The sequence below is a fragment of the Artemia franciscana genome, chromosome 11, assembly GCF_032884065.1.
Source record: "Artemia franciscana chromosome 11, ASM3288406v1, whole genome shotgun sequence".
NCBI lineage: Eukaryota > Metazoa > Arthropoda > Branchiopoda > Anostraca > Artemiidae > Artemia > Artemia franciscana.
This window is the reverse complement of record NC_088873.1, coordinates 16,414,601-16,442,427: the sequence shown is the minus strand read 5'-3', so window position 1 is coordinate 16,442,427 and position 27,827 is coordinate 16,414,601. Positions and strand designations below refer to the sequence as shown.

Below are 27,827 nucleotides of genomic sequence, written 5' to 3'. Positions count from 1 at the left end.
TGATTAACGAGACTACAAATTATGTTTTCGTTACTAAGTGCTTGTATTTGTGGAAATTTGACGAGTTACGCATGGTTAAAGACTTACCATATTTCTTAAACGCTCATATTTCTTTGATTTCTAAAAATGCAAGACAAAGTGCCAAGAGGAATTTTATTCGAAAACGTGTCGCATTATTTGCAAGATAATTCGCAGTTTGAATTCAGTTGACAATGAAAATATTTGCCTGGTTCTGCCTTGTGCTTCTTATGCTCATGGCTTTGGGTAAGCTCTTGAACAATATTTATTTTTGTAATTACCTGTTAGATATATGTAATAGGGTTTAAGATGTGGAAACTAGGTTCCAAGATTTTTGATAGTTTAGCACAAAGATGGATATGGGTATTCTGTTATTCCCTCCATGCAGGGAGGGTCCTTAGGAACAGGAGCAATTTAGAATCCCCAGAATCTCTTATACCCGTTTAAAAAGCCCTTCAATTGATTCTTAACTAAGCCTATATTTTCTAGTTTCTTTTTCATTCTACAAGGTACAATTAATCTCTAGCGCAGCTCGATACTCCTTTGAGGAGGATAGTAAAGTCAATCTAAATTAATTTTAGCGATTGCCTCAAACAAATTGGAATAGCTTGGATTTTGGTGTCATTCGAACCCAAAAAAAAATTATATGACCTATTAAAAATCGGCCAAAATTAATCAAGGTGAAATTGACATTTTTCGTCTTTCCTTCCAAAATAACGACTTAAAAAATAACTTTTACTTTTAAGAAGTAGGTGATAGGAGAGTCTAGTACATAGATCAGGAATATGGACTCAGTTCTGCGTTTTACCATCCTTGAGTCGTTTATCCACCCTCTCCCCCCCCACACATGCACGTGAGATAAAGCATGCATTAACATACGTTGCATAGTACACGATGTCGGATCTACACAGAGAAAATTAACACTTCCAATGCCGAAATGATAAGAAAAAGCCGTGTCCTAATTCCTTTCATATTTTACCCCCCTCCCCCACGCACACCCAATTAAATAAATGTTTTGTACACATTTCAAAATTGTCCTGAATCTGCAATGCTCTTTAACGCTCTTGATGAGAAAATATTGAACAAATATGGTGATTCGCAAGAACAAGTTCACCCATTTTGCCGACATTTGTGTTTGAAAGAACGTGTAAGCAGTACGCTTACTGATCAATTTTGGCTTCTAGTTAACTTTTTAATTACGTTAAGATGTTTTGTCAAGCTAAAAACGGAGCATGGATAAATAGTGAAAGGACGTTAAGGGTATGTTTTACAATGAGCCAGCCAAAGTAAGAATACAATTTATTGTCAATAAATACTGCTTCTCGACTGGAATGATTGTGATACCAGGGGGATATCCGCAACTTTATAATTATATGCACGGTATGACAAGAATGTCTTGTGATGCTGTTAAAAGCATCTGAAGAAATTGGTGTTATTCATACTCTAAAGTGATCAGCTTCTATTGCCTTTGAAACCCGGTTTTACATAGGAGAGGTCGGAGTTGCACTGGACACTCAATTACTCAATTCTACAAGAAAATTCTACAAGAATTAAAAAAAAATACCATCTAGCCTTCATGTCTCAAGGAAGAATTTCTAGTTTGGTTGATTGATCCTTTTAAAAGTTAAACTGCCAAAACTGTCTTAGGTAATTCAATTTTTTCTGGTACCTTGAACATTGGTGTTGCGAGACTTCATTTTCAAATAATTTCTGACTTGCTCCGTTACCTCGCAGCAGCTGGTCAGAAAACTATAGAAAGTCGGCGAGGCTGTACCTCCAGCAGATGAACAGATTTGAGCATGCAAGCCCAGCATTTTTCCAATCTTTCAAAAAAGGCTTAAAGTTTTGAGAAGATCGGATAGATTTTGGGCCAGTTTATCTACAGATTTGGTCATAGAACTAACTAGAACTGATGAGAAGTCTGAAAACGGCAACCGTAATGACTAGAGGTAGAGGACTGACTGATGTACAAAGACTTCAGTGGGTAATGGGGCGTCCATCCTATGCTCATTTTAATCTTTTGATGCCTACCTGACGGTTGTTTCGTAGCAGAGAAGCTACCAACTCCAAGAGTATGGTATTTCAAAGCAGCAGAGGGAATACAAAGACACGCAAATAGCTATTGACTTTGTCGATAAGGTATCTTCTTATGAGGGTGATCCGCTATCAATTCGAAGCCTTGCTATTGTTATGACTGATATAGAAAAGATGAACGCTGACAAAGCAGCAGAAGTCGGGGAGAATATTCTTGACGGAATGGTAGAGAAAGCTCTGAAGGAGCACTCGTTCAAGTGGAAGAATCAGGCAGTGCTTATGACGACGAAGAAAAAAAAGTGGAGGAGGAATTCACCATTTAGGCCCTTCATTACTGTTTCAGCATCTTCTAACTAAATCCAAAAGACAGACTATGGACGAAGAATCTTCATTTAAATATGAACTTTGCTCCTATACTGCGTCATTTTTTGATGATTCTGTCACATTCTGAAAGCCAAATAAATAAGAGCTAGCAGAAGCTATCAAGCGACTTTCAGAAATTGACACCATTGGGGGAAAATATTGCACCTACGTCTTAGACTGGGGCCCTTTGCTTCACAGGATTACGTGGTCAAAGAAAAAACACATAGTCGGATATCTCAGACCGATACTGGAACTACGTTTTGGTAAAATACATAGGTGTCATTATTGTCTTTGATGGCTATGACACCACTGCTTTGTCAAAAGATATGACTCATCTTAAGCAAAACCGTGTCACTGGACGAGAAGAACTATTTAGCCCAGAAAATAGACTGACCACCCAAAAGAGGAATTGCTTTCGTGCAAAAATAATAAAGCCAGATTCGTCAATGTACTTTATAATTATTTACGAGGCAAAGGTCAGATAACCATCCAAGCTAAAGTTGACGCTGACTTGCTTATTGTGCTTACACCGGTTGAGTGTTCAAAGACTTGGGACACTGTAGTTATCGGTGACGGTACCGACTCATTGGGGTTGTTACTTCATTATTATATTTCTGAGCAACACAAAGTCTACCTGCACAGTGAGCCTAACTCAACCACTTTGAATGCAACTTGGATCATCGAAGCCACTGTTAAGAAGATTGGACTGAAATCTGCAAACTACTTCCTCTTGCTTACGAAATTCTGGGCTGCGACAAAACTTTCTGTCTACATGGACTTGGTAAAGGTATTGCGATTAAAAGGCTGAGAGACAGCGAACAGTCAAGCGAAAATCCTTCAACGTTTTCTAGAATTAATGCTTCGAAAGAAAAGATTAAAGCAGCGGGAGATGCTGCAATTTCTATACTGTATTGTGGAAATTCTACTGACAATCTTGAAAGTCACCGACACCGAGTCCTTTAGTAGAAAGTGGGAAGGCCTAAAACTTTCGTCCATCCCCAAGATCAACCTCCTAATTCAGTAGCAGCAAAATCTCACTGTTTCCAAACCGATCTTCAAGTACAAGATTGGATTGGGCTTCAGAGCCCTGCCCTTATTCCGTAGAATTGGGGATGGAAACTTAAGAACGGCATGCTGTACCCTATCCTCATGGATCTTCCTGCGGCACAAGTGAAAATTCTTACCGTTGTGTAGTGTGGTTGTAAGAGATTTTGTGATAGAAACAGGTACAGCTGTCATCGAAATGGCGTCAAGCGTGACATTGCTTGCAAATATTGCAAAGGAACTGGTTGCTTTGATGCTCAGGTCCAAATCGAAGATGAAGAAGACATGCGATTAACTGAATAAATGTGATTAATCTCCAATCTTTTTGCAATTTCAAATTATTTGTTATTTTTTGTTCAAAGTAAAATCAAAGATTAAGCTAGTTGCTCGATGTTACTTATTGGATTCTAAGTAGTCAGGGTGGTCACGTTTAGGGTGGAGTTGTAAATTGACATGAATACGACTTCTTTTCTGCATTATCGGTCCTAATTTTTCCTGTGTGAGTTCCACTTCGCGTAATGTTGCTCCCAGACGTACATCGACGCTTAATTTATGAGCGGGATGACGAGGGGAGAACTGAACATGAACGGTTGAAACAAAAATGTGCATATTCAAGTTCTATGTACCAGATTTACCAATTACTGACTTTCCATACGTACAAATTGTTTTTTTTTAAAGCCATGATTTTGGAAGAAAAGACGAAGAACGATCAATTTCGCCACGTCCATCTTTGGCCGATTTTTTATATGTTGTAGAGAATTTTATCCGGTTCGAATGGTACCAAAATTATGGGAATTTCTCGAGGTAAAACCTTAGATGTGAGCACCTGATATTACGCACAAAGAAAATTTTGCACTCTTGTAGAAGACCTTGCTCGTGTTAATTTTGATTGTGCAAATTTTCATTGACTTTGGACTTTTTTAGTGCACTTCGACTCATTTCCTCAATGGTGTAAATAGTATTTAAAGTACAGTGATTTTCAAGGACACCAGGTAATAACATAGTTTTTTCTGTCTGAAAAATCAGAGAAGAGGTACTGCAAATTAGACCCCAGCATTTATTACGAGTATATGACTGTCAAAGTTATTAGGTCTCTGCGAGTTTGTGATAAAGCTATTAAGAAAAGACGAATTTAATCATTATCATAGATAATTATTTTAAATTGAATCTAACTTTGGAAAGTACCTGCAATATGCTAGCAAGGTTTGAATAATAAGAATGTCGTTTGTTCCACCAAAGATGGGTTCTTGATTCATTGGTATCCGTGTCTGTGATTCGATATACTACTCAAAATGTGGCGTCAATTGGGAAGTGGGTCTGGAGGTATGTGTTCCCTGTCTAGAACTCTTTCCTTTCTCCAAATATTGGAGGAATTCTTACCTTCCTCCAAATAAAATACCTTTTTCAAATAATTTTCGTTGAAAATACTTCTTTTGGTATTTTATTGAGATATTTGGAAGACGACAAATTACCCCCTCATCCTAGATATTAAAATGTATTTTGCCCTTCCCCTTCTGAATCTTCGCGAATTCATGCCGCTGAATGAAATATACCGAATTTCAACATCAATTATTGGATGGCTCGAAAATTAATGATATAACCCATTTGGAATCAGAATTATGACAGCAATGTTCATGCCTATTATTTTTAGCCTTTTTTTTAAATTTCAGTAACTATTCACAAGGATTATTTATTACTTACTATATTCTACCACAGACAATTAAAAGAAGTATCACCCATTGTTTCAAGTGGTATCAAAGAACAGCCTTAGAGTTTAAAAACATAAAAAAAACTTTCCTGTAAATGAGGGAAAATTCCACGGTCCCATCATATCACCATCTATATAAACGATTGAAGAGCTAATGTCAACCACACACTGTCCAAAATTTAACATACTAAGTACATTCATGGGCCCACAGTTTTCAGTTTTCTAGAAAGGGAAGATTTTTTGACTGGCTCTTCATTAAGTTCAAAAGTTTTTTGTGTACCTATAGTTAGTTTCTCGTCTTCAAAATGAATGTTTGTAGTGAATTGCAATCCTTAAGCTTTGCCTTCAAATATCTCTGTTTTTTTTTCTGTTTTTTTTTATAGTCTTGTGAACATTGCATTTAACACAATTATCATGATAAGAAAAAAATAAAAATGAATAATTTAGTAAATAAGGGATGTTTTTTTAAGGATCTACAGTAAACTTCATTATTTACAGGATCATCCAACCCAATTGTCATTTATATTTTACATCCAATTGTAAAGTGGATCATGGGCGACCCAAAAAAATGGCAAGATCCGGCTGTTTTACAGGAGGAGGAGAGGAGAAGCGAAGCAAAACGTAGACAGTTCAAATATATCTAGAATATATTTTCAACCTCAATCTACATTTTTTAAGCTAGTAATCAGTTTGTTTTTGTACGTGTTCATGTCTATGTTTATTATTGCACATTATTTTTGAATAAAAGTATCTTTATTTAGACTATGCAGCCAGTCTTCACTTGATAATAAAAGGAATATCATGTACCAGGCATTTCGAAACTTTGTCACACTAAGATTTATGTGAACTGTTTTTCAAGTGGTATTGAAAGTAGTTATTTCTCATGTCTTATTTGATTAAATAAAAAAAAAGTTTTTTTTTTTAACTGAAAGTAAGGAGCGACAATAAAACTTAAAACGAACAGAAATTACTCCATATATGAAAGGAACTGCTTCCTCATCAACGCCCCGCTCTTCACGCTAAAGTTTGACTCTTTTTCTCAACTCTTCTTTTTAAAACAGTAAAAAACTTTAGCGTAAAGAGCGGGGCGTTGATGAGGAAGCAGTCTCTTTGGACTACCCCTTCTGGCGTTGATGAAAGGGCCTAGGTGCCCTTCAATTTTTTTGGTCACTTGAAAAGGGCACTAGAACTTTTCATTCCCGTTAGAATGAGCCCTCTTGCAACAGTCTAGGACCATTGGGTCGATACGATCACCCCTGGAAAAAAAACAAACAAAAAACAAACAAACAAATAAACACGCACGCGTGATCTGCCTTCTAGCAAAAAATACAAAATTCCAGATTTTTGTAGTTAGGAGCTTGAAACTTCTACAATAGGGTTGTCTGATACGCTGAATCTGATGGTGTGATTTTCGTTAAGATTCTAAGATCTTTTACGGGGTGTTGCCCCCTTTTTTCTAAAATAAGGCAAATTTTCTCAGGCTTGTAACTTTTGATGGGTAAAACTAAACTTGATGAAATTTATATTTTTAAAATCAGCATTAAAATGCATTTTTTTTATGTAGCTATTGGTATCAAAATTCAATTTTTTAGAGTTTTGGTTACTATTGAGCCTGGTCGCTCCTTACTACAGTTCGTTACCACGAACTGTTTGATTGTCAAGAGGCTTAGAAGGTTTAGTTTTTTACTTCATTGCAGAGCTTTGATAGTTAGAGTTTTTAGAGAACTAAACTCTTTATCTTCCAAATTGTAAATAAAAATCTTGTAATGACAATAATCAACAGCAACTGAAAAATTCTAAACATTTGTTTTCAAGGCTGCTTTTTCATTTTCAGGTAAAATTTATGTTTTGGATAATAGGACCTTTTGAGTTCCTCTAGCCCGCCAAAAATACACGAACAAAGAGATTTCTGGTTGGATATTAGTTTGAACTCTACCCGAAATGTAAAATATTGAAATTCCACTGGAGGAATTGCTATTTCAGCTGGATTAGTATTCCTTCAAAAAGGTTTCAGGACAGAGCCAAGATTTGAGTAAAGGCTTTTCTGCCAGAAAATTACTATTTTTTTCTTCTTTTTTTTTTTACAAAATATCATGGAAAGTTGTAATTTGTGCACATTTTTGTGTCCCAAGGTGGCTAAATTTCACTTTGCTATCCCTTTCGGGCATCAATGCCAATTAGGAAGGGGTATGTACTCTTTTATATTTCCCCCTTGATTTAGAAAAATTCATTGTTTGGATGTATTTCACTTGACATATGTTTTCTTTTGTATATTCATTGAAAATGTAAAATGACCCATTTTAGATTTTAGAAATACACTTTGCTCCCCCCCCCGTAGCTTCTCGTGAAGTGACATCGCTGCTTGTTATCATTTCTGAAGACGATATGAGTTTTGAAAGCAGTGAGGGTAGCACATAGAATTAGGCTAAGCAGAGCCAAGAAAAATTGCAGCCTGTGCTGAATGGGATTCCATCCTTGTAAAAGGGATTTACTAAAAAGCACAAATTTATATGGAAGTTAAGGGGACACTCAAAGCTTAGGCCGGCAAGAGAAATTCTAATGAGAGATCAACGGCAAGAACAAGGCTGACAAGAATACTTAACGAGAGATAAACGACAAGAAAGATTTAGAGGCAGATGTTTATTTTGAAGTTAGCAAGAAATTCGAATCTTAGGCCGGCAAGAATAAGAATACACTGGTTTGAATATGACCTTTACTCAATTAACCCTAAGATTCCACCCTTGCAGAAACTATGGAAAAAAAGATCTGTGTTTGGAAGTTTAAGGGACACTCGATAAATTAGGCCAACAAGAATAAGGCTGACAGGGAAGATTAAAGCCTCTGCTGAATAGATCTTTGGATTTTACTCTTGAAAGAAGTAAATATTAAAAGCATATTCCATTTGGAAGTTAGCGGGACACTCAGAATTTAACATTTACTTAACAATAATCAGAGGAATTGAAGTATTTTCCATAGATTATGCCACAGCTTACCATGACACCACTTCTCTTAACATCAATACTATTATTTCTATACTTCTTAAAATAAGTGCTTTTTAGCTTTGTGTTTTCCAATGGTAATTTTTTTTCAGTAAAAACTGTTTTGCTTAACATAGCACGCACTAAGTTGAGCCAATCAGAGCTTTCACAGGATTTTCTAGTTGGCAGAAAGATCCTATGGAAAAATCCGATTGTCTCGAATTATTGCTAGCTAAATTTAGCGACCCAGCTGCATACTATCTTTGTGCTACCAAACATGATCTACATCAGGAGCATGACAGCAGAAATACTACTAATATTATTGTTTCCACCCGTAATGCGTCATTAGAACTTTGTGACCCTAGATCTTTTTACAGGACCCTCTCCCTAGATTTTAAAAATCCATTTTTTATATTTTCATTGAAAAAATTGCAGTCCCTTAGTTTTCAAAAACATACTTTTTTAAAGTGTTTTTGTGGTTTGGCACTACCCTCTGCATTTTGGTGATTTGGCACCACCACAAGAGGTTATTCAAATGGAAGCCTGCATTTTCTTCCGTAAACTTGCCCCGCAAAAGGGGAGGTGGGAATAGGGAGGGACAGTCCCCTACTATACGGAAAAAATTCTGCTAATTTTGGTGTTTAGTATTTCTTTTTACTTTGATAATAAAAGCTTAGACCAGACTTTTCTTCAGCTGAAAGTAAGGAGTAAAATTAAAACTTAAAACAAACAGAAGTTATTTTGTGTATGAGGTGAGCCACCCCTCTCCAAAACCGCACTCTTTAAGCTTACGTTCAACTTTTTGTCACAATTCTGTAAACGACAGCTGAAACACGTTTTGTCCAGAGGGGGTGTTGCTGGGAGGGTCGTTTTTCCAAGATGGGGAGGAATTTTACGGGGGGAAGCCTTGACCCTGTTAAAATATGACATCGTAACCGAGAGAATCAATTATAAATCCGTACGTGGATTATAACATCTTACACCTGAAGATACAGTTGCCAAAAACTGTATCATATTCTAGTGTAATCAAGATAAATTTACGAAAAAGCAACACATACATAAGAGGGTTAGTTTTTAAATAATCCCTTAAACACCTCTCTATGAAGTTCCAGTGCCCCGCTAGAGGCAAAGAAAAAGAGGAGATAAAAAGAGACATCAGTTTTACCCGAGCCAAAATAGGATTTTCACTGGTTTTTAAAGTAATGGGTCGAGAACCTCGACCTATTTTTGAGGGGCGAGATTCCCTTAAATGCGTTCTTGCAATAAACTTTTAAAATTAAGATAATCAGAAGAAATAGTTATCATTTTGGAATCGAAATTAAATGACAAATTTTTATCATTCGTCAATATTTTTTTTACAATCTTATTGGCTACATTAATGATGGTGATATGCCGCTAGTCCTGATAATTTTCTCATGCTGAAAACTGGATAATTACCATCCTTTTGGGCAGTTAGCCTAAAAAGAGGACGATATACAGATAAAAAGGCGAGGGCTGTACCCATGCCTATTTTGGAGTAGAGCATTTTTTTATATCATAAAAACACGTTTTTAAGTTTTCAGCTGCTATGGGCTGTATTTCGTTCTTTACTAGGTCACCCCTAAGGTTCAGTCACGATAATGAGGCTATTGTTCATAAAATATAGATAGTTCAGTAAAGAGAGCCTAATTTGTTTCGACCTTTTGTTGTTGGTCATAAAATTGTTGAATTTGTGAACCATTTTTCGACCAGCTCCGAACTTTCAATTCCTGGGCCCTATTTTAGACTATAAGTCCATTCCTAAGCACATCTTGTTCACCTAGAGCAGTAGGTTTTGAATTCAACGAAAAGGTCTTCCTCTGAAATAAGGGTATGGGTACTTGAAAGCACCTTCCAATTTGTAGTGTATATGACACTTCATAATAGCGTTAACACGTCGAATCTATAAAAAGAACGTAGATATAAAAATAGCTCAGAAATGAGCCCTTAGACTTCTCTCTGTGATGTTCCAGTTCCCCAAAACTTGTCAGTATAATTATGCACTTCCGATGACAGTGCAATTCTGCGATATCAAAATGCCTCCCTCTTGCATACTCTGCATCGTAGTCCTTTTAATATTTTTCGCAAATGGTCTGCCGACTAATAGGAGTAGGCTAGTTCTAGTGGTTAGGCAATAAAGTTCCAGGCTGAACTAGTTTTTTCCGCTCACAAAAATATAAAAGAGAATAATTTATTATCATTATCTACAGTGGTGTCTTTGTTTTTTCGTTTATCAAAGGAAATACCAAAAAGAAGCATTTTTCAATGAAAGTACTCCAAAAATAGAAATTTTCAAAATCTAGGCGGGGGCTAAAAACTAGGAAAGCACAGACATCCTTGCCTCACATCTCCCTCTTATTGACCCCACTTGAACTAGAAGACAACTACAAAATTTTAGAGGGATGTAAACAATCTCAAATCAAAGCTATTGCCCATTTCAGCATACTTGTGTAGATTTGTAACTGAAAAAAGTATAAAAAGTGGCATCGAGTGGTGATAGAATTTTGGGTTATAGGTTTTGTTATCGTAAATTTCTAGCATATAATAAACGGATCACTGGGAACAGCAAAAATTATAACATAAACACTATTATACAAAAATTGGTAGCGTGGCATTAGGGACGGTTCCCTGCGACCGTGGTAGATTAAAAAAATAAACAAACTCTTTGTCAAAATGAACTAAAAAGTAGAAAATATATTTTTTTTTAAAATAAAAGTAAAAACGAGGACTGCAAAACACATTGAGCTTTACATAATATGATTTTTTTAACGTATTTTACTGGCTCACTTTTTTTTCATTATTTCATTTATAGCTTAGGCCAATTTCATGTCCATGTTATGTAAAGCCCAATCCATTTTCACCCCTCTTTTTCAATTATATTCATTTATTATGAAGAAACTTTTAATCCATTTTGAAAGAAAGATTAAAGATTTATATTTATTTTAAGTTTAAACAGACTCAATGACATGTAATTTTACTTATTTATTTAATTGTATAATAATGGTTTCAAATTTCCAAATATTTAATTACAAGCCAGCCAATAATGTTCTTAAATGGCTTGTTTACAAATTTATAACACAACTTTCAAAATAAAAAACACTTGGAACACTTTTGGAAGAAAGTTTTGGAGATACTAGGAAAATCGTAACTAAGTCGGATTTAGCACACAATGTGTTTTCTTTTGCATCTAGTTTAAGATATTAAAACAGACTAAATATTAACAAGACAAATAGCATTTAAAAAATTGAACAAATAATTTTTTAAAATTGTATTCTTTACATCCAAAAAATTTAACTTTTTTAATGGAAACTGTATCAATATTCAAGCTTCTTTTCGAAATTGGGTGTCATGCGTCTTACAACCGCTATTGATAAGATGCAGTATAAAATGAGTAACGAAAGGTTATTTGAATTTATGTGAAAAATATTTGTAGCATTCATACAAGGGTATGACTAGGTCATACGAAGAAAGATATACAGCACAAATAATTTCTCAAAACCACTTGAAAACAAAAATGAAGCACCTGCACTCCTTTTTTCTACACAGTTTCCTACAGTTTCCATAAACAAAAGAGAATCAAATTTCATTGCAGCACTCACTTCGGGTCTTTTCCCTTAAAACCAGTTACGAAGCCTGAATCATCTGTTATATCTTTACGTCCTTCCACGCCTTTTCCCTTCCCCTCACTATCAAACCGCTGTCGATGTGATCCTGTGTACTGAGCTGAATTTGTCAAACGATCCACAGTAGAGGATTTTACAGCAGCCTAAGAATATTAAAAAACAAAAAAAAAATTAGCAGAAAAACATTAAATTTAAAAACTCATTCAAAATTTATTGACAGGTAGATGAAATGACTATAACATGCAGAAAATAACATTTGGTTTTAATAATATAAGGTAAGAAAAATTTTATGAAATGATTTTAATTTACGCTCGAATAGTGGATCATATTATAATAAGCCAGCATACTGTGCTGCAGATATTACAATAAAGTGCCGAATTCTAGAATTTTGTACAACAAAATAGTTCTTTTTGGCTAAAATAGGGCCACAACGCTATGTATCATAAATTGCGAAAACCATTCAAATGACAATCATTTAGCACCCAAGCATCAGAGGTCACACTGGTATGCATTCGTCCCTAGGCATCGCGTAGGGAGACACGCTAAAGGGAAAAAAAATGGACAATTTTGTTTCCAATAAAAATTAAAAAACAGACATTAAAAAATTAAATGAATTGAACTCATTCTGTACACGAAGGTATATGTACCCTCTCTCATTCAACCACACATTTTCGCATATGAATAAAATAGTGGTTATTGTAAGCGTTCTTCCACTCTTGAAGTACTCTTTAGGAAAGTCAAAACTTAGCGTATAGAGAGGGGGTTGAGTTGGGTCGCTCTTCGGTTGCAGTTGAAAAAACTTTACTTACCATCCAATTTCTGTTTGCCTTTCATAGATGTCCGCAGCCTAACTCTTGACATCAATGTTTAATTTTGCACAAAATTGCTCCTAGCGGAAAGTCTAAATTTGTATTTTTGATAGTAAGCAATCACAAGCATTCAATTTAGTATTTTCCCCAGCCACTTCATATGGAACGGATAACCGTAAAAAACTTTGGAGGGAGTTTACTCGATGCGAAACTAAAGCGCTGAAAGACATCCAACCTTCTTGTATTCTTTTTTGCTACTCAGCACTCTTTACCCCGTCTCCCAAGATATTTGATAAATACCCATTTTATATAAAATAGTAAAACAATTTCAAAGGTTTCAAGGAGGCAGGGCTGGGAAAGAGGAGTATTCCTCACAAACAGAAAAAAATTCGCTTGGCTCTAAATTTGAATGTGAACCTTTGTTATTCAAAAAGTTTTTTTTTATTTGATTTCTGTTCTCTTTCCCCTATACCGGGGAATGTATATGTTCTAGTTTTTATCCCCTATATCGGTCAGTCGTCAACTCCCCTCCTCTCCCCCTGTTTAAATAAAAAAATTATCTTCTGTATACAATGTTCCGAAACTAAAAATTGATTGAAGAAAAATCGGGTTTAATTTCTATAAAGCAGTGAACAAAAATAAAATATATAAACTACACTTTAACTAAAAAAATAAAAATAATCCGAACCACAAAGACCCCCCCCCCTGAATCACAAGGCCATAGAATAAATAGTTGAAATTACTAAAAATACTTTAGCGTAAAGAGCAAGGTATTGTGGAGGAGATGAACCGCCTTATATACGTAACATTTTATGTTTGTTTTAAGTTTTAATGCTGCTCATTGCTTCCAGTTAAAAAAATTATTTTTTTTTTAAATAATGCTACAAAATCCTGCGCCCCTTCATGAAAATTCTCTCCGCTCATGGAAAAGTCCTCGATGGAGAGATCCTCCCATGTAACCCCCTCCCCCTCTCCACCCCACCCAAAGCAAAAAGTCCCCCCTGAAAACGTCTGTACACTTCATAATAACCATTACTATATATAAACAATGGTCAAAATTTGTAACTTGCAGCCCCTCCCCCGAGGACTGTGGAGGATTAATTGGTCCCGAAGAAATAGTTATTAGGCTTTTGACTAAGCTGAACAGAATGACTATCTCAAAATTTGATCCAATGACTTAGGAGAAAAATGTGCGTGGGAGGAGGCCTAGATGCCCTCCAACTTTTGGACACTTAAAAACGGCACTAGAAATTTTAATTTCCGTTAGAATGAGATATCTTGCAACATTCTAGGACCACAGGGTCGATCAAATCACCCTTAAAAAACAAAAAAAAAAACAAAAAACAACAAACAAATAAACACGCATCCGTGATCTGTCTTCTGGCAAAAAATAAAAAATTCCACATTTTTGTAGATAGGAGCTTGAAACTTCAAGAGTAGGGTTCTCTGATACGCTGAATCTGATGGTGTGGTTTTCGTTAAGATTCTATGACTTTTAGGGGGTATTTACCCTAGTTTCCAAAATAAGGCAAATTTTCTCAGGTTCTTAACCTTTGATGGGCTAGACTAAATTTGATGAAACTTATATATTTAAAATCAGCATAAAAATTCGATTCCCTTGATGTAACTATTGATATCAAAATTCCATTTTTTAGTGTTTCGATTACTATCGAGCTGGGTTGTTCCTTACTACAGTTCGTTACCACGAACTGTTTGAAAGAAGGAGGGAAAACCCAAACTCTTGTTTGTAGAGACCTTTGTTCTTTTCACGCTGGATTTCTATTTCCATTTAAGTTTCACTCGCTTTAAGATGTATCTACTCATTTATATTAGTAACTATTGTTTGTTTGTTTCCTATGATTATTTATTTAATTTCTCTGCGTTTTGGGTTTCCATTTATGCATCAATAACAAAATATATTTGTTCGTTTTAAGCTAGATTTGCATTTTCAACTTAAGCTTTACTCGTTTTGAGATTTATTTATTCATTTATATCAGTACCTGTTGAATGTTTTTTGCTGTGATTGTTTACTTACTTTATGCTTGTTTTGGGCTTCATTTATTCTAGAATAGTAATTTCTGGCTGTTTTTGAGCTTGAGTTATTGTAGGTTTCCATTTCTTCTGATCGTAAGTTTAATATGGCCATTATTTTTCTTTAGAAAACTTATTTTTCTGAGTTTCTTTTAAATTAATTTCTGTTTGTTTTTGATTGTCAAGTTTCAAGTTTATCAGAATTCCTTATTTCAAAATATTTTTTTATTCCAAAATAAATTAACAGTTTTGGTAAGAACTAATAAATTTAACTGACTATTGAATATATAATGATATTACTCGCTAAAAGCGCACCAACTCAAGATTTTGTTTCGCCCAGGCCGAATTTAAATCTTTGACGCCTCTAGGCCCAAGTGTTTTTGCCGTTCCGTTTCAGTAGGATTTTCTGGGAAATCCCAAATTTCGGGAATAGTGAAAGCCGCAGGGCCTAGTGGGCCTAGTGGTAAATCCTGGTCTGGTTTCACCGTAATTTTCATTTTATTTTCAATGCTGTAATAAGAAAAAAAATATTTGCAATATAATTCCTTTTAGTAAAGCACCAAATACGCAGTGGACTTTTACCGTTAGAGAAACAGGCAGTGACCATGCTCTTGTTTGTAGTCAAGACACCATTCAGTAGAAGTACATAACCCCTATTCCCTCAAAACGACCGCGGTCTAACAATCAATCCTTATTCCAATTCTCACTTCTATTTGGATTTTGTTCTCCCACTTATTATAATAAAAAATGTAAACTAATTTTGCAGAATTTTGTTGCCACTTAAGTAAGAGAATTGGTTATTTAAGTTAGAGAATGGTACTTTTACAGTTAGGGCAACGTGCAGTAGCCATGCTCTTGTTTCTAGTGAAAAAATCATTCATTAGAGTACATAACCCCTTCTGCTTGAAGACGACCGCGGTCTAACAACCAATCCTTAATCTAATTCTCACTTGTTTTTGAATTTTGTTCTCTCAATTATTGCAATAAAAAAAGAAACAAATTTGGCAGAACTTAGTAGCCACTTAAGCAAGAGCATGATGATTCTTAGTAAGAGAATTGGTTATTTAAGTAAGAGAATGATACTTTTACCGCTTGGGACGCGGGCAGTAGCACAGCTTGGATACCAGTATACAGTTATGAAAACTCCTATCTTGCCCATGAGAAGCTTTTGCTACCCAGCTCTGAACTTGGCGCCTCCTCCAAGCCCACGCTCCGACGCGTTGATCATACTACAACACCATAGGCGGGAACGCAATTTTGTTTTGTTGCAAACACAGCTTAGACACCAATATTGGTTATCTAAGCTGTGCTGCCAGTTTCCTTTCTCCAGCCGCTAGCATCGCTACCGCGCACTGTGTCCCAAAAATATATTGAGTTTTCATAACTGTATTGGTATCTAAGCTGTGGGTAGTAGCCATACTCATGTTTATAGTGAAGACACCATTCATTAGAAGTACATAACCCCTTCTCCTTGAAGACGACCGTGGTCTAACAACCAATCCTTAATCCAATTCTCACTTGTCTTTGAATTTTGTTCTCCCAATTATTGCAATAAAAAAAAAGGTAAACTAATTTTGCAGAATTTAGTAGCCACTTAAGCAAGAGAATGATGATTCTAAGCAAGAGAATTGGTTATTTAAGTAAGAGAATGATACTTTTACCGTTTGGGACGCGGGCAGTCGCCATACTGATATTTGTAGTGAAGACACCATTCATTAGAAGTACATAACCAGTTCATTCGGAAGGAATTGGGGGGAAAACTTTCAGAAAGTCTTTTAAATTAATTTTTGTCGGTTTTTTGATTGCGAAAAGCTTGAGTTTTAAAAAAAACTCCTTCTTTCAAAATAAGACTATTTTTTTCAACATCAAACATTCATCAAAGTATCAAACCAGTATCAAAGTAACAATTTGATCAACGACTTAATTCATTCAATTTATATATTACGGGCCACACCAGGGTGTATTTGTGCATAAAAAATTGACCAGAACGGCTTATTCACCTACTGTCAATACTACTCTGTGTATACGAATGGACTACTAGGGCTGTAATTTGCTATGGGGTAGGGGGAGCAACCGCCACCCTCCCAGCTGATATTTAGCGATTCAAAAATCTTGTTGAAACTAAGATGGGCCTACATAATTCAATCATCCACAGAAACAGATCAGTATTTTTTTGGTATAGCTGTGCCTTTACGGTACTCTATGGCCTATTTTTCATTTTCACAGTCATTTTATTTGACTTGGTAAAATTGGCTCCAGCTTTACCCCCTCCCCTCGAGAATTTTGACAAAATTGCGCCAATGGACAGTATCATGCTATTATATTACTCTATTGATTTTCATGTGCAATGAGATTAATAATTAGCATCCTTGTTTTTAGATGCCCTTAAATTTAAGGGTACCGAGATTTAAAAGCTGGCCCAAATCGGGTCCTAAGGGGCCGACTTTTGTTTTCCAGTATTAGTGGAATTATTTTATAGATAGTTTTTTTAGAGTAAACCATGTCTTTATTTTCAGCAATGTTCAAGGTAGAATTTAAATAATTTAATTTTCAATCCGGCATATAAACCAAAATTTGCCTTGCAGTGTCGCTTAGTTGTTTTTACTTAATAAAAGTTACCGTCTTCTGTCAGAACAAGGTTTCAAAATTTTTTACTTTAAACATGAATCCTGCAAGAGAAGATTATAAATTTTAAATTTGATAAAATTGGGTAAATTTGGATTATAAATTGGGTAGAAGTTCAGATGCCAAGTATCATTAATTACAATCGACTATTTATTGTCACCTTCATCCTAAAATAGCTTAAGCAAATCCCACCCTTATTAATGCTCAAAAGAGGCAAAAAAGGCAGACACTTCAGTTCTTGGCCAAGTTTTCGATTATCTGGTATTCTGGAAGGCCAATAATAGTAAAAAATACTTATAATTATTAACAGTTTTTGTTTTAAAATGAACCATTTATCTTGGACGTTGCAAATTGCTGCTAGGCTTTGCCTGCTCTTAATGTATACTTTTTTTTCTCTTATTCCTTTGATTTTTTCCCTTTTTTGCACGAAGATAACAGGTCTTTAGAAATACCATAATAACATTCCAGTACAAAATAACAAATTACAATAATTCTAATGCATGCAAAATATCGGTCTTGTTAATTAAACGAAACACACTCAAGAATTACTCTTAGATCAAATCTCAAAAAACTGGTTTCATAGCAACAAAGATAAGTGACGGGTAATAGAATGCATTGGAATTGTATAATTTCGGCTAAATATTTGTACATTAGGGGGGGGGGGGGTATTATAGGTGAGGTTAGAGGTTCTATCCAAATGCTTTACCCCCCTCCCCCTCCCCCTATTGTGCAAGTATATAGCCCTAAAGGTTATATGAAGGTCATATTTCATTAGTATTAACCTAACTTCACTTCTTGGGGTGTGTTTCGCTTAATTAACAAATACTAAAATATATAATGTTCTTACTGTTGTTCCAGCTAATCCAGGTGATCCACAGCTCACCATTTTCGCTTTTATATCATCTGCATCAACTTTCTTTGCCTTAGCGAGATCTTCGAGAAACTTCAAATAATCGGAAAGCGGTATTCTTTGAAGTCTGAAAAAAAAATCAAAAGAATTTGATCAAAATTTTGTTCTCAAGACAATAATCAGACACACACAAAGCCAGAAACAACAAAGGACAAAAAAAAACTGTAAGACTCTGAAGTCAACTATAGCGTAAAATGCACCTGGTTGAAAAGGGGACAGCCCCCTTATTATAGAAGGGCAGCGGAAAAATTCTTCTCCTGCAATAAAAAAATATGTTACACACCTCACAAAAACAATTTTCTCTTGCTCAAATCGGTGATACTGTACGAATAAATGTCCCCGATATCGAACTTGGTCGTAGGGATAATCTAAATGTTTTAGCGGTTGTTGTTGGAACAGAAAACTCTGAATTCTGTAAATTTGCAAATGAAAATGGTACCCATAAGCAGCTTCACACACGTAATCAGTTTGTAATTAAAAAAAAGATCACTTTATATCACAGCTTAGATACCAATACAGTTATGAAAACTCGTTTTATTTTTGGGACACAGTGCGCGGTAGCGATGCGAGCGGCTGGAGACAGGAAACTGGCAGCACAGCTTACATACCAATATTGCCATCTAAGATGTGTATGCAACAAAACAAAACTGCGTTCCCCCCTATGGTGTTGTAGTACGATCTACGTGTCGGAGCGCAGGCTTGGAGGAGGCGCCAAGTTCAGAGCTCTGTACCAAAAGCTTCTCATGGGCAAGATAGGAGTTTTCATAACTGTATATTGGTATCTAAGCTGTGCTTTGTATGGATGAAACTGGTTTTCAAGAAATTTTGCTGAGAGAAGAAGCAGCTGCATCTAATTCGAGAAGCAGTGGGCAAGGCTATATACGCTGTCATTGTAAAAGAAAGTGCCCAACAAACAAATGCAGTATTTAAAACAAGAACTTTTTGTCCAATTCAAAGTGTCATATAGTTTAAGTTGTTGCAATAAATAAGATATTATAATCAGATAACGGAAGAGAATTAAGTAGTTGATTCATATCCAAAGTTTGCGCAGTGAAATTTTTTATTACTATTATTTTCTTTTCTCATTAAAAATGTACTGTGTGTTTTACGTTCTTAATCATTCCCCGCAGAGAGAGTGGCGAAAAATGCTTCGCGACTGAATTATGGCGTAAAAAAAAATATGAATCTCAGAAATGTTCAACGTTCACCATTAGTGCAGGGTGAAGGTCGACATCCTCGGGTAAAAGTCAGAAATAAAAATATTTTGGACATACACCTGGCGACAATGTTTTTATTACATTCACTGGTGAATGTCAACATTTAACACATTTTGACATTCACGGTAGCATATATATATATATATATATATATATCGGGTTTAATGTTTCTATTTCTCATTTAGAATATTGCTATATTAGACTTTTTTTTTACATAAGAGTATTTAATTAGTTAGGCTACCTAAAGGAATTATTTTTAGACTAATTCTTGACTGATTAAACTTTAATTAATTAATCATCTAAACATATAAAATTATTTTTTGGCCATTTAATCGAAGTAAAAAAATATACACTTCCTTATAGATGAAATAGGTCACACGGTAATTTTTGGCAATAAAAATTGCCTGGCATTATCCTAAAAGTCATGTATCATTCTATAATTCATACTACATTAATGCTCGGCTTTCCTTACAGTGCCAAAGACAAAGAAAATAACATATCAAAATATGGGGATCGGTTAAGCTGAGAGAGGCACCAATTCACGAGAATGTAGGGGAGGGGGAAAGTTTTTCATTTTTTTTTTACAGAGATGCATCAGAAAGATATTTTTCAAAATCTAGGGGGGCATTTTTTTTATTTATTCAAATGAAAATACCTGAAAAAGATATGTAAGTGGTCAATTACTCCTGGCCTATGTGGCTCCTGGAGATGGAAACATACGTAGACGTATATATTTAAAATTGGAGCTGGTACCCAGACATTTTATTTGAAAATTAGGATGCAGCTTTTAGTAATAGCAGGCACAACATCGTATGTAGGAACCTCAACCTTTCCCATGTTTTGATTTTTACAGACAAATGCCATAATATAAGAGATCACTTTTGCTTATTTATTTTCATGGTTCAACATGGCAAAAACTGACGAAAATCAAGGCACTATTCCAAAAATTTCGTAGTCTTCAAAACTTGGGAAATGGTGTTTTTGCAGCTATGAATAGACCTAAGGCGGGTCATGGGACCGGACCACACTTAGCATTTTAGACATGGTAAAAGTTTGCAAAGCCACTTTAAATCTTCCTTTTTTATAGGTTTCCCACCCCATTGAACCCTGGTAATCTCTTTGTTTATTTATGCATGAAATTTTTTTAAAAAGTTCTATGAGTGACAGAGTTGAATCCCATATCATCAGTTTGCTAATATTTATGCTCAGCCTTTTTTCATCTATTTTAAATGGAATGAGAGATACCTATTTGTAGTTCTACATCTGGCATGAACTCCTTCGGAGGCCAAAACCTGGGTGCAGTATCCCAGTTGCCACATCAGAGTGACGAAACAGAGTGACTTTTAGACGAAGACAGAAAGTGATTCACAAGTGAAATTTTATTTTTGAATGTTTTGTTTTCTTTCTTTGTTTGTAGTGAAAATCAAAAAAAGAAAAATTTACAGAATGTATATCTGTGCCAAAACATGAGTGTAAATTCAAGCTATCGTGCAGCACTTGGCCACTCTGTGCACAGCCAAACGATTTCAGTGTCAAACTGATTTCAAAACATTAGTCTCTGCTTAAAAGAAAAGTAAAAAACAACAACAATAAACAGATGGAAGTACTGAGTCACAACAAACAGTTTAAAGAGGTACTTGCTTGAATCTCTTGAAATAAATTCCTGTGTCAGTAGTAGATATCTTTTTCCCATCAATGACGTTTGCTTGCTTCATCCATTTGTCGCTTTGTGAAAGAGTTATAGTTCGACCGTCAGATTTACTGTCGCCAAATTTCGCAAAAACTCGAAATTGTTCTTGCATCGTTAGAGGCTTTTTCGGCGAAGGCGTTGAAGCCACAGACTTAGGAGATTGCTGCTCGGCAACCTGGTTTATTTTGAGGTCATCCAATTCCTGATTAATTACGCCAATATTGCTTGATAGTTCACCCATTTTCTATAAAATCCATTCCATAAAATAGGAAAAAATAGACATAATGAAACAAATAATGCATTTACTGTAAATGCAATAATGCATTTACATATATTAAAAAAAAATAAAAGACATCGACAGAATTTAGTGAAAAGGACAATTTTTTTAAAACCTCTTTGGGCATAACTTACGATTTACTCAATCCCTTGCGCTTGGAAATCCCGAGATATTGTCCGATCCTTGTCTCAACGTTTGAAAGTGTTACATTTTTGCGACTGCATGGATCTTCAATATTATAATGTTTTACATTTTGGCCAAAAATGATCTTTCTAGAGGGTAAATATGTATTTCTGCTTTTCAATTGATATATTTTTTCTCCAAAGGAAGATATACTCAACTGGCAGCTGGAAAATCTTGAGTGAGGCTGAGTTTTATCTAAGACGTGTTAACGTACTACAAAGTCTTCATTATAGATGGATAAGTTTCACAGTATGTTCTATGTCATCATAAAAAAAACACAGACTAAAAAGAACTTTTATTATCGTAACAATTAGAAACAAAATGATCCGAACACAGGTATTACCTTTCATTATCAAATTTGTGAGTATCAACAATACTCATACAATCGCAATGAGCTTATGCTGATTCACACATAGATCCTAATTTTAAAATTACAGCAATGATCTAGTCTTTTTTTGTCACTTATTTGGAGTATCTGTTCCCTAAAGCATGGTTTACAGTGGCATCAAGCCCGAAATCCCTAACGTCAAAGTTTGGCAGAGGGTATAGGAGTTGCTTTTCGTATACGGTAGGATAGTTTCTGATCATTTGGAGTTTTGTTTTGTTCTTTATTATAGTTAAAAACTTAGGTCTTAATTTAATAGCATAAAAAGAGTAGCATTTTTTTTAAATTGGTTATAGCTGATCGTCCTATTTAAAGGGAATTGTTTGATCAATATAATTGCAAAGAAGCTTTCCTGTAAACTAAAGACTGGCAAAGTAGGCGGAGCTATTGGAAGTTCCCTAAGATATTTGAAAGGAGTGCAGCTGCTAGAATGTCTTCACGATGTCTCAGAGAGGGAAGTAAACAAGAAATATTTGCTGATTAAAGTCCATATTTACCATGGATTTAAATGAGGGTATGAATTGAATGAATATACAACACTGATGTGATTAGAACCGTTTAATGACTGGGGATGGGGGCTTTAAAACCATATTAAAAAGTATTTACAGAACAAATTAATGAAGTCCGCAAAAAGTGGATCGGATTTTCTTACTTTCGGTTCCAGCATTTTAATCATACATTGGAATAGCTGTCCATGAATTAAGTTATATATGCTTGTTTGTTATATACCAGAATATTGTTAACAAGTTTCGGTGGGAATCAGATTACTAATTCTAATCGTCACAAATCAAACTCTTTAAAGCGCACTTTTTATCCCCGTCGCATAAAATTAAGATTTCTTCCATCTTTCCAATTGCAAGTTATTTTTATTGCACGGAAAACATGTAGCATGAAATTTTAGTTGGCAATTTTGTGTAACATTACGTAAGTATGCTATTTTAAGAGTGAATTAAGTGCCTTGACTTTAAATTGAAAAAAAGTTGAACTTGGTCAATATGATTTACGAACAGTTCATGGCTTAGTGGGACATTCTTGAATGAACTGAATTGAAACATGATAAATAACAAAGTAAGACTACAAATAATTTTATTAGGAAAGAGGCACTGCATCCTCTTGTTATACCTTTGAAAAAAAAAACAAAAAACATTACAATGCTAATCTTGCTTTATATTGGGAAATTTTAGACCAGACAAAATACTTCATTAATTTTTCGGTTCTATTTGAGGGATTGAATTATCCATTACTAACGATAACACGTAACTTTTCAAACTTTTAAAACATATAGACACTTCACTGACTATTTAAGCTCTATTTGAGATAGATAAAATATTCAGCTCTGTCTGAGATAGATAAAATTTCTGGGCATTAAAGCATGACAAAGGCCTTTCAATAAGATTAATAGGAAAAGGAAATGCCATTAAAGTGAATTTCTTTGTGTTTGTGTGTTCATCATCTCGTTGTATAGGTCCATCAAAATATTACTAACGATTTCCCAAGTGAGCCTAGAAATTCGGTTTTTCTCTCCTTATTTGTTAAGCTAATATTGGAATTTAATAACTATTGATAATTTCACCGATACATATTGGTCATTTTACCTGCCATTTCTAAAAGGCAAAAATAGGAAAAGATTTCCACAAAGTTCGAAAATTTTGCGCTACGTAAAAAAAAAAATCATAGATTCCATTGACCTCAAGTTAATTTAGAGCTCGGAATTGATGTGAATTCCATTTTCTTTAAATTAGGATACATTTAGACAGACTAAAACGTATTTTTGTAAAATGCTTCAGGGGATTAAGAGAAGAAAAAATGTGGGTCTTTGGACTTGAAAATAATTACCCTGGCCCTAACTCGGAATATGGTATTAAACACGAGTGTTTCATTAATAAAACATAGTAGTTTGTTATGCTCCGAACAAGTAATTGTCTTGGATTAGAAGGCTGAAAAGCTTGAAAATACCATCCCAAAACTGAGATCTATTTCACAGTTTCCCTTATTTAGCCCACACATTTCTGTTTATTTTTAAAAAACTAAATCCTTTTGTTTTCTACCACAATCAATTATCCGTTTCTTATTACTGTCCCGTTTATTACCTATCTAAATTTAAACAATTTATGTTGTACCTTAAACTTGGGTTTTCAGTCTGTTTTTCATTGGGTTTAGTTACAGAAAATAAACTACTTGTTATTTTAGACGAATTTTAAGCTAGATCAAAGTTTTTTCTTAGATTTAAGAAATATATTTTCAAATTTTAAAAAGCCTGTAAATCAAGACTGAGCAACAAGAGGCTCAAAACACTTTCCTTTTGCCTGATTTGAGCTCTGCATCTATTTTTCAAATTTTCACTTTAATACATACAGATTTAAAAGGTCAGCAAAGGTCAGTTTTCCCCTACCTCCCCTCCCTCTAGACACGGCCTAGATATTTTCAAAGCCTAGAGCCAAAGCAAATGACCAATCATGTATTATAATTTTGCTGTCTGTGAACCTGTTCACCAGGTTCACCAGTTTTAATAACATTGATTTACTTTATTGTCATATTAGAAAATGTTACAAAGATTATTTTTTATTAATATAAATTAGATGCCGTAGATCTTAGAGAATTCAGTAAGCTTCAGTTTTAGTCTTCCAGAGCTAAAAAAAAGTATGGAGAAGAAAAAAATAATTACATTTTAACGTTTGAAGTAATCCTTTTAGAGACGAAAAAATATTCACCTTTTAACGATTGAAGTACTCCTTTTCACAAGCAAACAGTTGGAATAAGAAGGAACAAAAGGCATCAAATCTTGGCCATCGCCGCGCAGAGTTTAAACGAGCTGGAAACTGTTGACTGTCATGTTTACTTTCGTGCTATCTCAAATGAGTTGGTACTTTTTCTTCCCATATTAACGGCGGTGTCAACAATGACAGGTGATGTTAGATGCAAATTAAGTTTCAGCATGAGTAATCAGTTGACTGACAAATTTTCTTCTCACATTTAAAAGAACATTCCATATTACAACCCAAAGTACGCTTGGAAGATCGAGACTCTACATGCCACTTGTACACAGGATGCTGCTGGGGTGCTAAATTTCTGACATTTATTCAACGCCATCATACTACTTCCTATTACCTTAAGTTCATAGCCCTTAATTTTTCGTTTGTGACCCAAAACCACTAAAGCATACTAGATACAGCAAGAACTCAAATAGGCTATATTAAACCAATTTATTTCATGCATTAAAAAGCGAAACAAAAACTATAGCCACTAGATTGTCGAGACAATCCTTTGGTTTTTTTAACTGATGTGTTTTCAACAGCCAAATTACGATATTTCAAAGTAGTCATTGAACCGTCTTGACACATGAACTAGCAACAGAAATCAAAGGAAATCTGAAGGAAATGCAAAAACGGCCATTATTTTCAAAAAATCACTTGTGTGAACCTGGGATTAAGTAGGAGGGGCCTTTCTAGCTTTACCTAAGTTGTACTACATCTAGAAATGAACTGTAGGGACTAAAAAAACAAGAACTTACTTAAAGCACTAAATTGAAAAATATAAAGATTACCATTGGCAGTTATAGAATAAATTATTTATCAACCTCCTTTTGAAATCTCCTTATCCCAGTAGCGCTTAAATCTAGATGTCATCACAACTTTAAGCTATATGTAAATTTTGTCCAACAAAAAGGAATATGTAAGAACGAGGACCCACCCCCTCCCCTGTGGAAAATTCCCCCACACGCCAAATTGGGCCGCCACAGAGAAACAAAATACTTTATAAAATAGATACCTCAAAATATCGATCTGATGCCGGAATTACGTTTTTGAGGATGACAAACCACCCACAGCCCTCAGGGAAAGGGTTGAAAGTTATGCCCTGGGTCCATATAAGGTTTTTATAAAAAGGGTGGATTATATAAGCTTTGGAGGAGGTTTATTGAATTGGTAAACAGAAGTTGCAGTGCCTTTTTTAAGAGTCGAAGTAATTGGAGGGCATCTACCCCCCCCATACCCAACATTCCCCCGAACACATCCAATCAAAATTTTGAGATAGCTATTTCGTTCAGCATAGTCAAAAGGTCCAGAAATTGTGTATTTGAGGATGACAACCCCCATAAGCCTCAGGAAAAGGGCTGTCCCCCTCCTTACGGTCTATTTTCCCCAAATACATCTGATGTAAATTATGAGATAGCCATTTGTTCAAAAGCAGTCAAAAGATCACACAACAAGGTCTTTAGGATTGACAACCCCCCCCCCCCCCAGATTCCGGGGCCAGGGTTGTAAGTTATGCCCCGGGGTGATATAAGCTCTTTATGGAAGGGGTGTTTGTTTGAATTTTAGAGGAAGCTCATTTGATTGGAATTGTATAGATGTATAGTTCTAGTTCCTTTTAAGAGTCAAATTGATAGAGGGCAACGATGGCTTCAGGATGGACACAACCCTCCATAGCCCAGGAGCAAGGGTTGCAAGTTATGCCTCAGGCATACAAGGTGTTTATGAAACGGATGGTCGTATAAACTTCGAATCGGATGGGACTCATTCGATTGGAAGTCGGAAGATCTATTGCCATTTTTAAGAGTCAAAAGTGAATGGAGGGCGACCAGCCCCTCCCCCACAAGCCAATCATTCTCAAAACACTGCCAATGAAAATTTTAAGAGAACTATTTTGTTCAGCATTATTGAAAGGCCCAGTAAATATATCTTTGAGGATGTCAACCTCCCCACAGTCCTCAGGCTCAGGCGTGCAAGTTAGACAATTCGTTCATTGCTTACATACAGTACATGTCATTGAGAATGGTATGCATTTTTGAAGTTCGTTTTCCAAAAAGAAGATGCGAAAACTGGTGAGCCTTTCAGAGAATGTTCAGGACAGTGATACACTAAATCAAAACATGAAATGTGCATACAGATTGTCAAAAGGGCGTAACTCATACCCAGTCACTCGCTACTGGGTATGTTAATTTCAAACTTTCAGAAAATGATAAAAAAAAGGAATATTTAATGCAACCACTGTTGCTACAATCACAACTAGTCCCCGGCACCGCGCAGGTAAGGGAAGGCCAGAGATGGCAACAAATTCCGCACCACCACCGGTGAGATGTCGGCAGCGCGCCGCTGGCGCGATGATTGTTCACCGCAAACATCTATGTTTTCATCAGTCTTTCTCAAGTCCCAGCTTTAAGTTACAACAGATCTGGGCCTATTCATGAGTTAAAAACTTTTTAAGTCGCTGGCTGGGCGCTGGTCTTCTTCGTTATTCATCAAGAGAAGTAGAAATCTGGTAGAAACGAAATGGCTGTGGCATTTAAGAACCCTTGCATAATAGTTGAAATATCTAATAGCTATGTATTCCTAACAGAATTAATTATCAAAATTACTGGTATTTTTCCTCATCGAGCATTATTGTATACAAAACTTCAAATACCGTATCACAAAATTCATCATTTATCTGGGTAAAAATTTCGAATATTAGCGCAAATCGAAGGAAACCCATTCCATTAATGGAATAGGTGGTCATATGAACTTCAGATGGGGCTCATTAGGTTTGAAATTTGAAGTGAGTCAAAATGATATGAGAGCAATCAGCCCCCCCCCCTCTGTTCATAATTTGCCAAAACAAACATCCAAACAAAGTTTTGAGACATTTATTTTTCTCAATATTGTTGAAAATTTCAGCAATTATGTGTTTGGGGATGTCAACTGCCTACCCGAGGCCTCAGGGCAAGGGCTGTAAGTTAGGCAATGTGTTAATTGATCACATATAGTATGTGCTATTGAGAAAAGGTAAGCATGACTTCTACTTTCCTAAAATACGAAGGGCCTTAGGGTGAGTCTTTCAGGGAATGTTGAACTAAATCAAAACATATTCTGTGCATATGGGTTGTCAAAAGGGTGCAATTCAAGAATGACTGAGTATACTAGATTGGAAATTTCAG

The 27,827-nt window shown here is 35.3% G+C and overlaps 1 protein-coding gene and 1 long non-coding RNA gene across 3 annotated transcripts; one reads left to right on the top strand and one right to left on the bottom strand.

The window, feature by feature from the left end:
- The first annotated feature begins 132 nt into the window (after window positions 1-132).
- LOC136032888 (uncharacterized) lies at window positions 133-5,929 on the top strand. Its single transcript, XR_010618801.1, has 2 exons — window positions 133-264; window positions 5,666-5,929. It is a non-coding gene; the product is annotated as an uncharacterized LOC136032888 (long non-coding RNA).
- A 1,863-nt stretch (window positions 5,930-7,792) lies between these two features.
- On the bottom strand, window positions 7,793-24,972 carry LOC136032887 (tubulin polymerization-promoting protein homolog). 2 transcript variants are annotated; one of them, XM_065713321.1, is made up of 4 exons: window positions 24,579-24,972; window positions 21,020-21,312; window positions 18,099-18,228; window positions 7,793-11,929 (listed from the first exon to the last, which is right to left on the bottom strand). In XM_065713321.1, exons 2-4 carry the CDS (start codon window positions 21,307-21,309, stop codon window positions 11,759-11,761), a joined length of 591 nt encoding a protein of 196 aa, XP_065569393.1. In that variant the 5' UTR covers window positions 21,310-21,312; window positions 24,579-24,972; the 3' UTR covers window positions 7,793-11,758. The 2 variants fall into 2 exon arrangements, with proteins under 2 accessions (XP_065569393.1, XP_065569392.1); XM_065713320.1 differs by having other exon boundaries at window positions 24,625-24,965.
- Window positions 24,973-27,827: the final 2,855 nt, after the last annotated feature.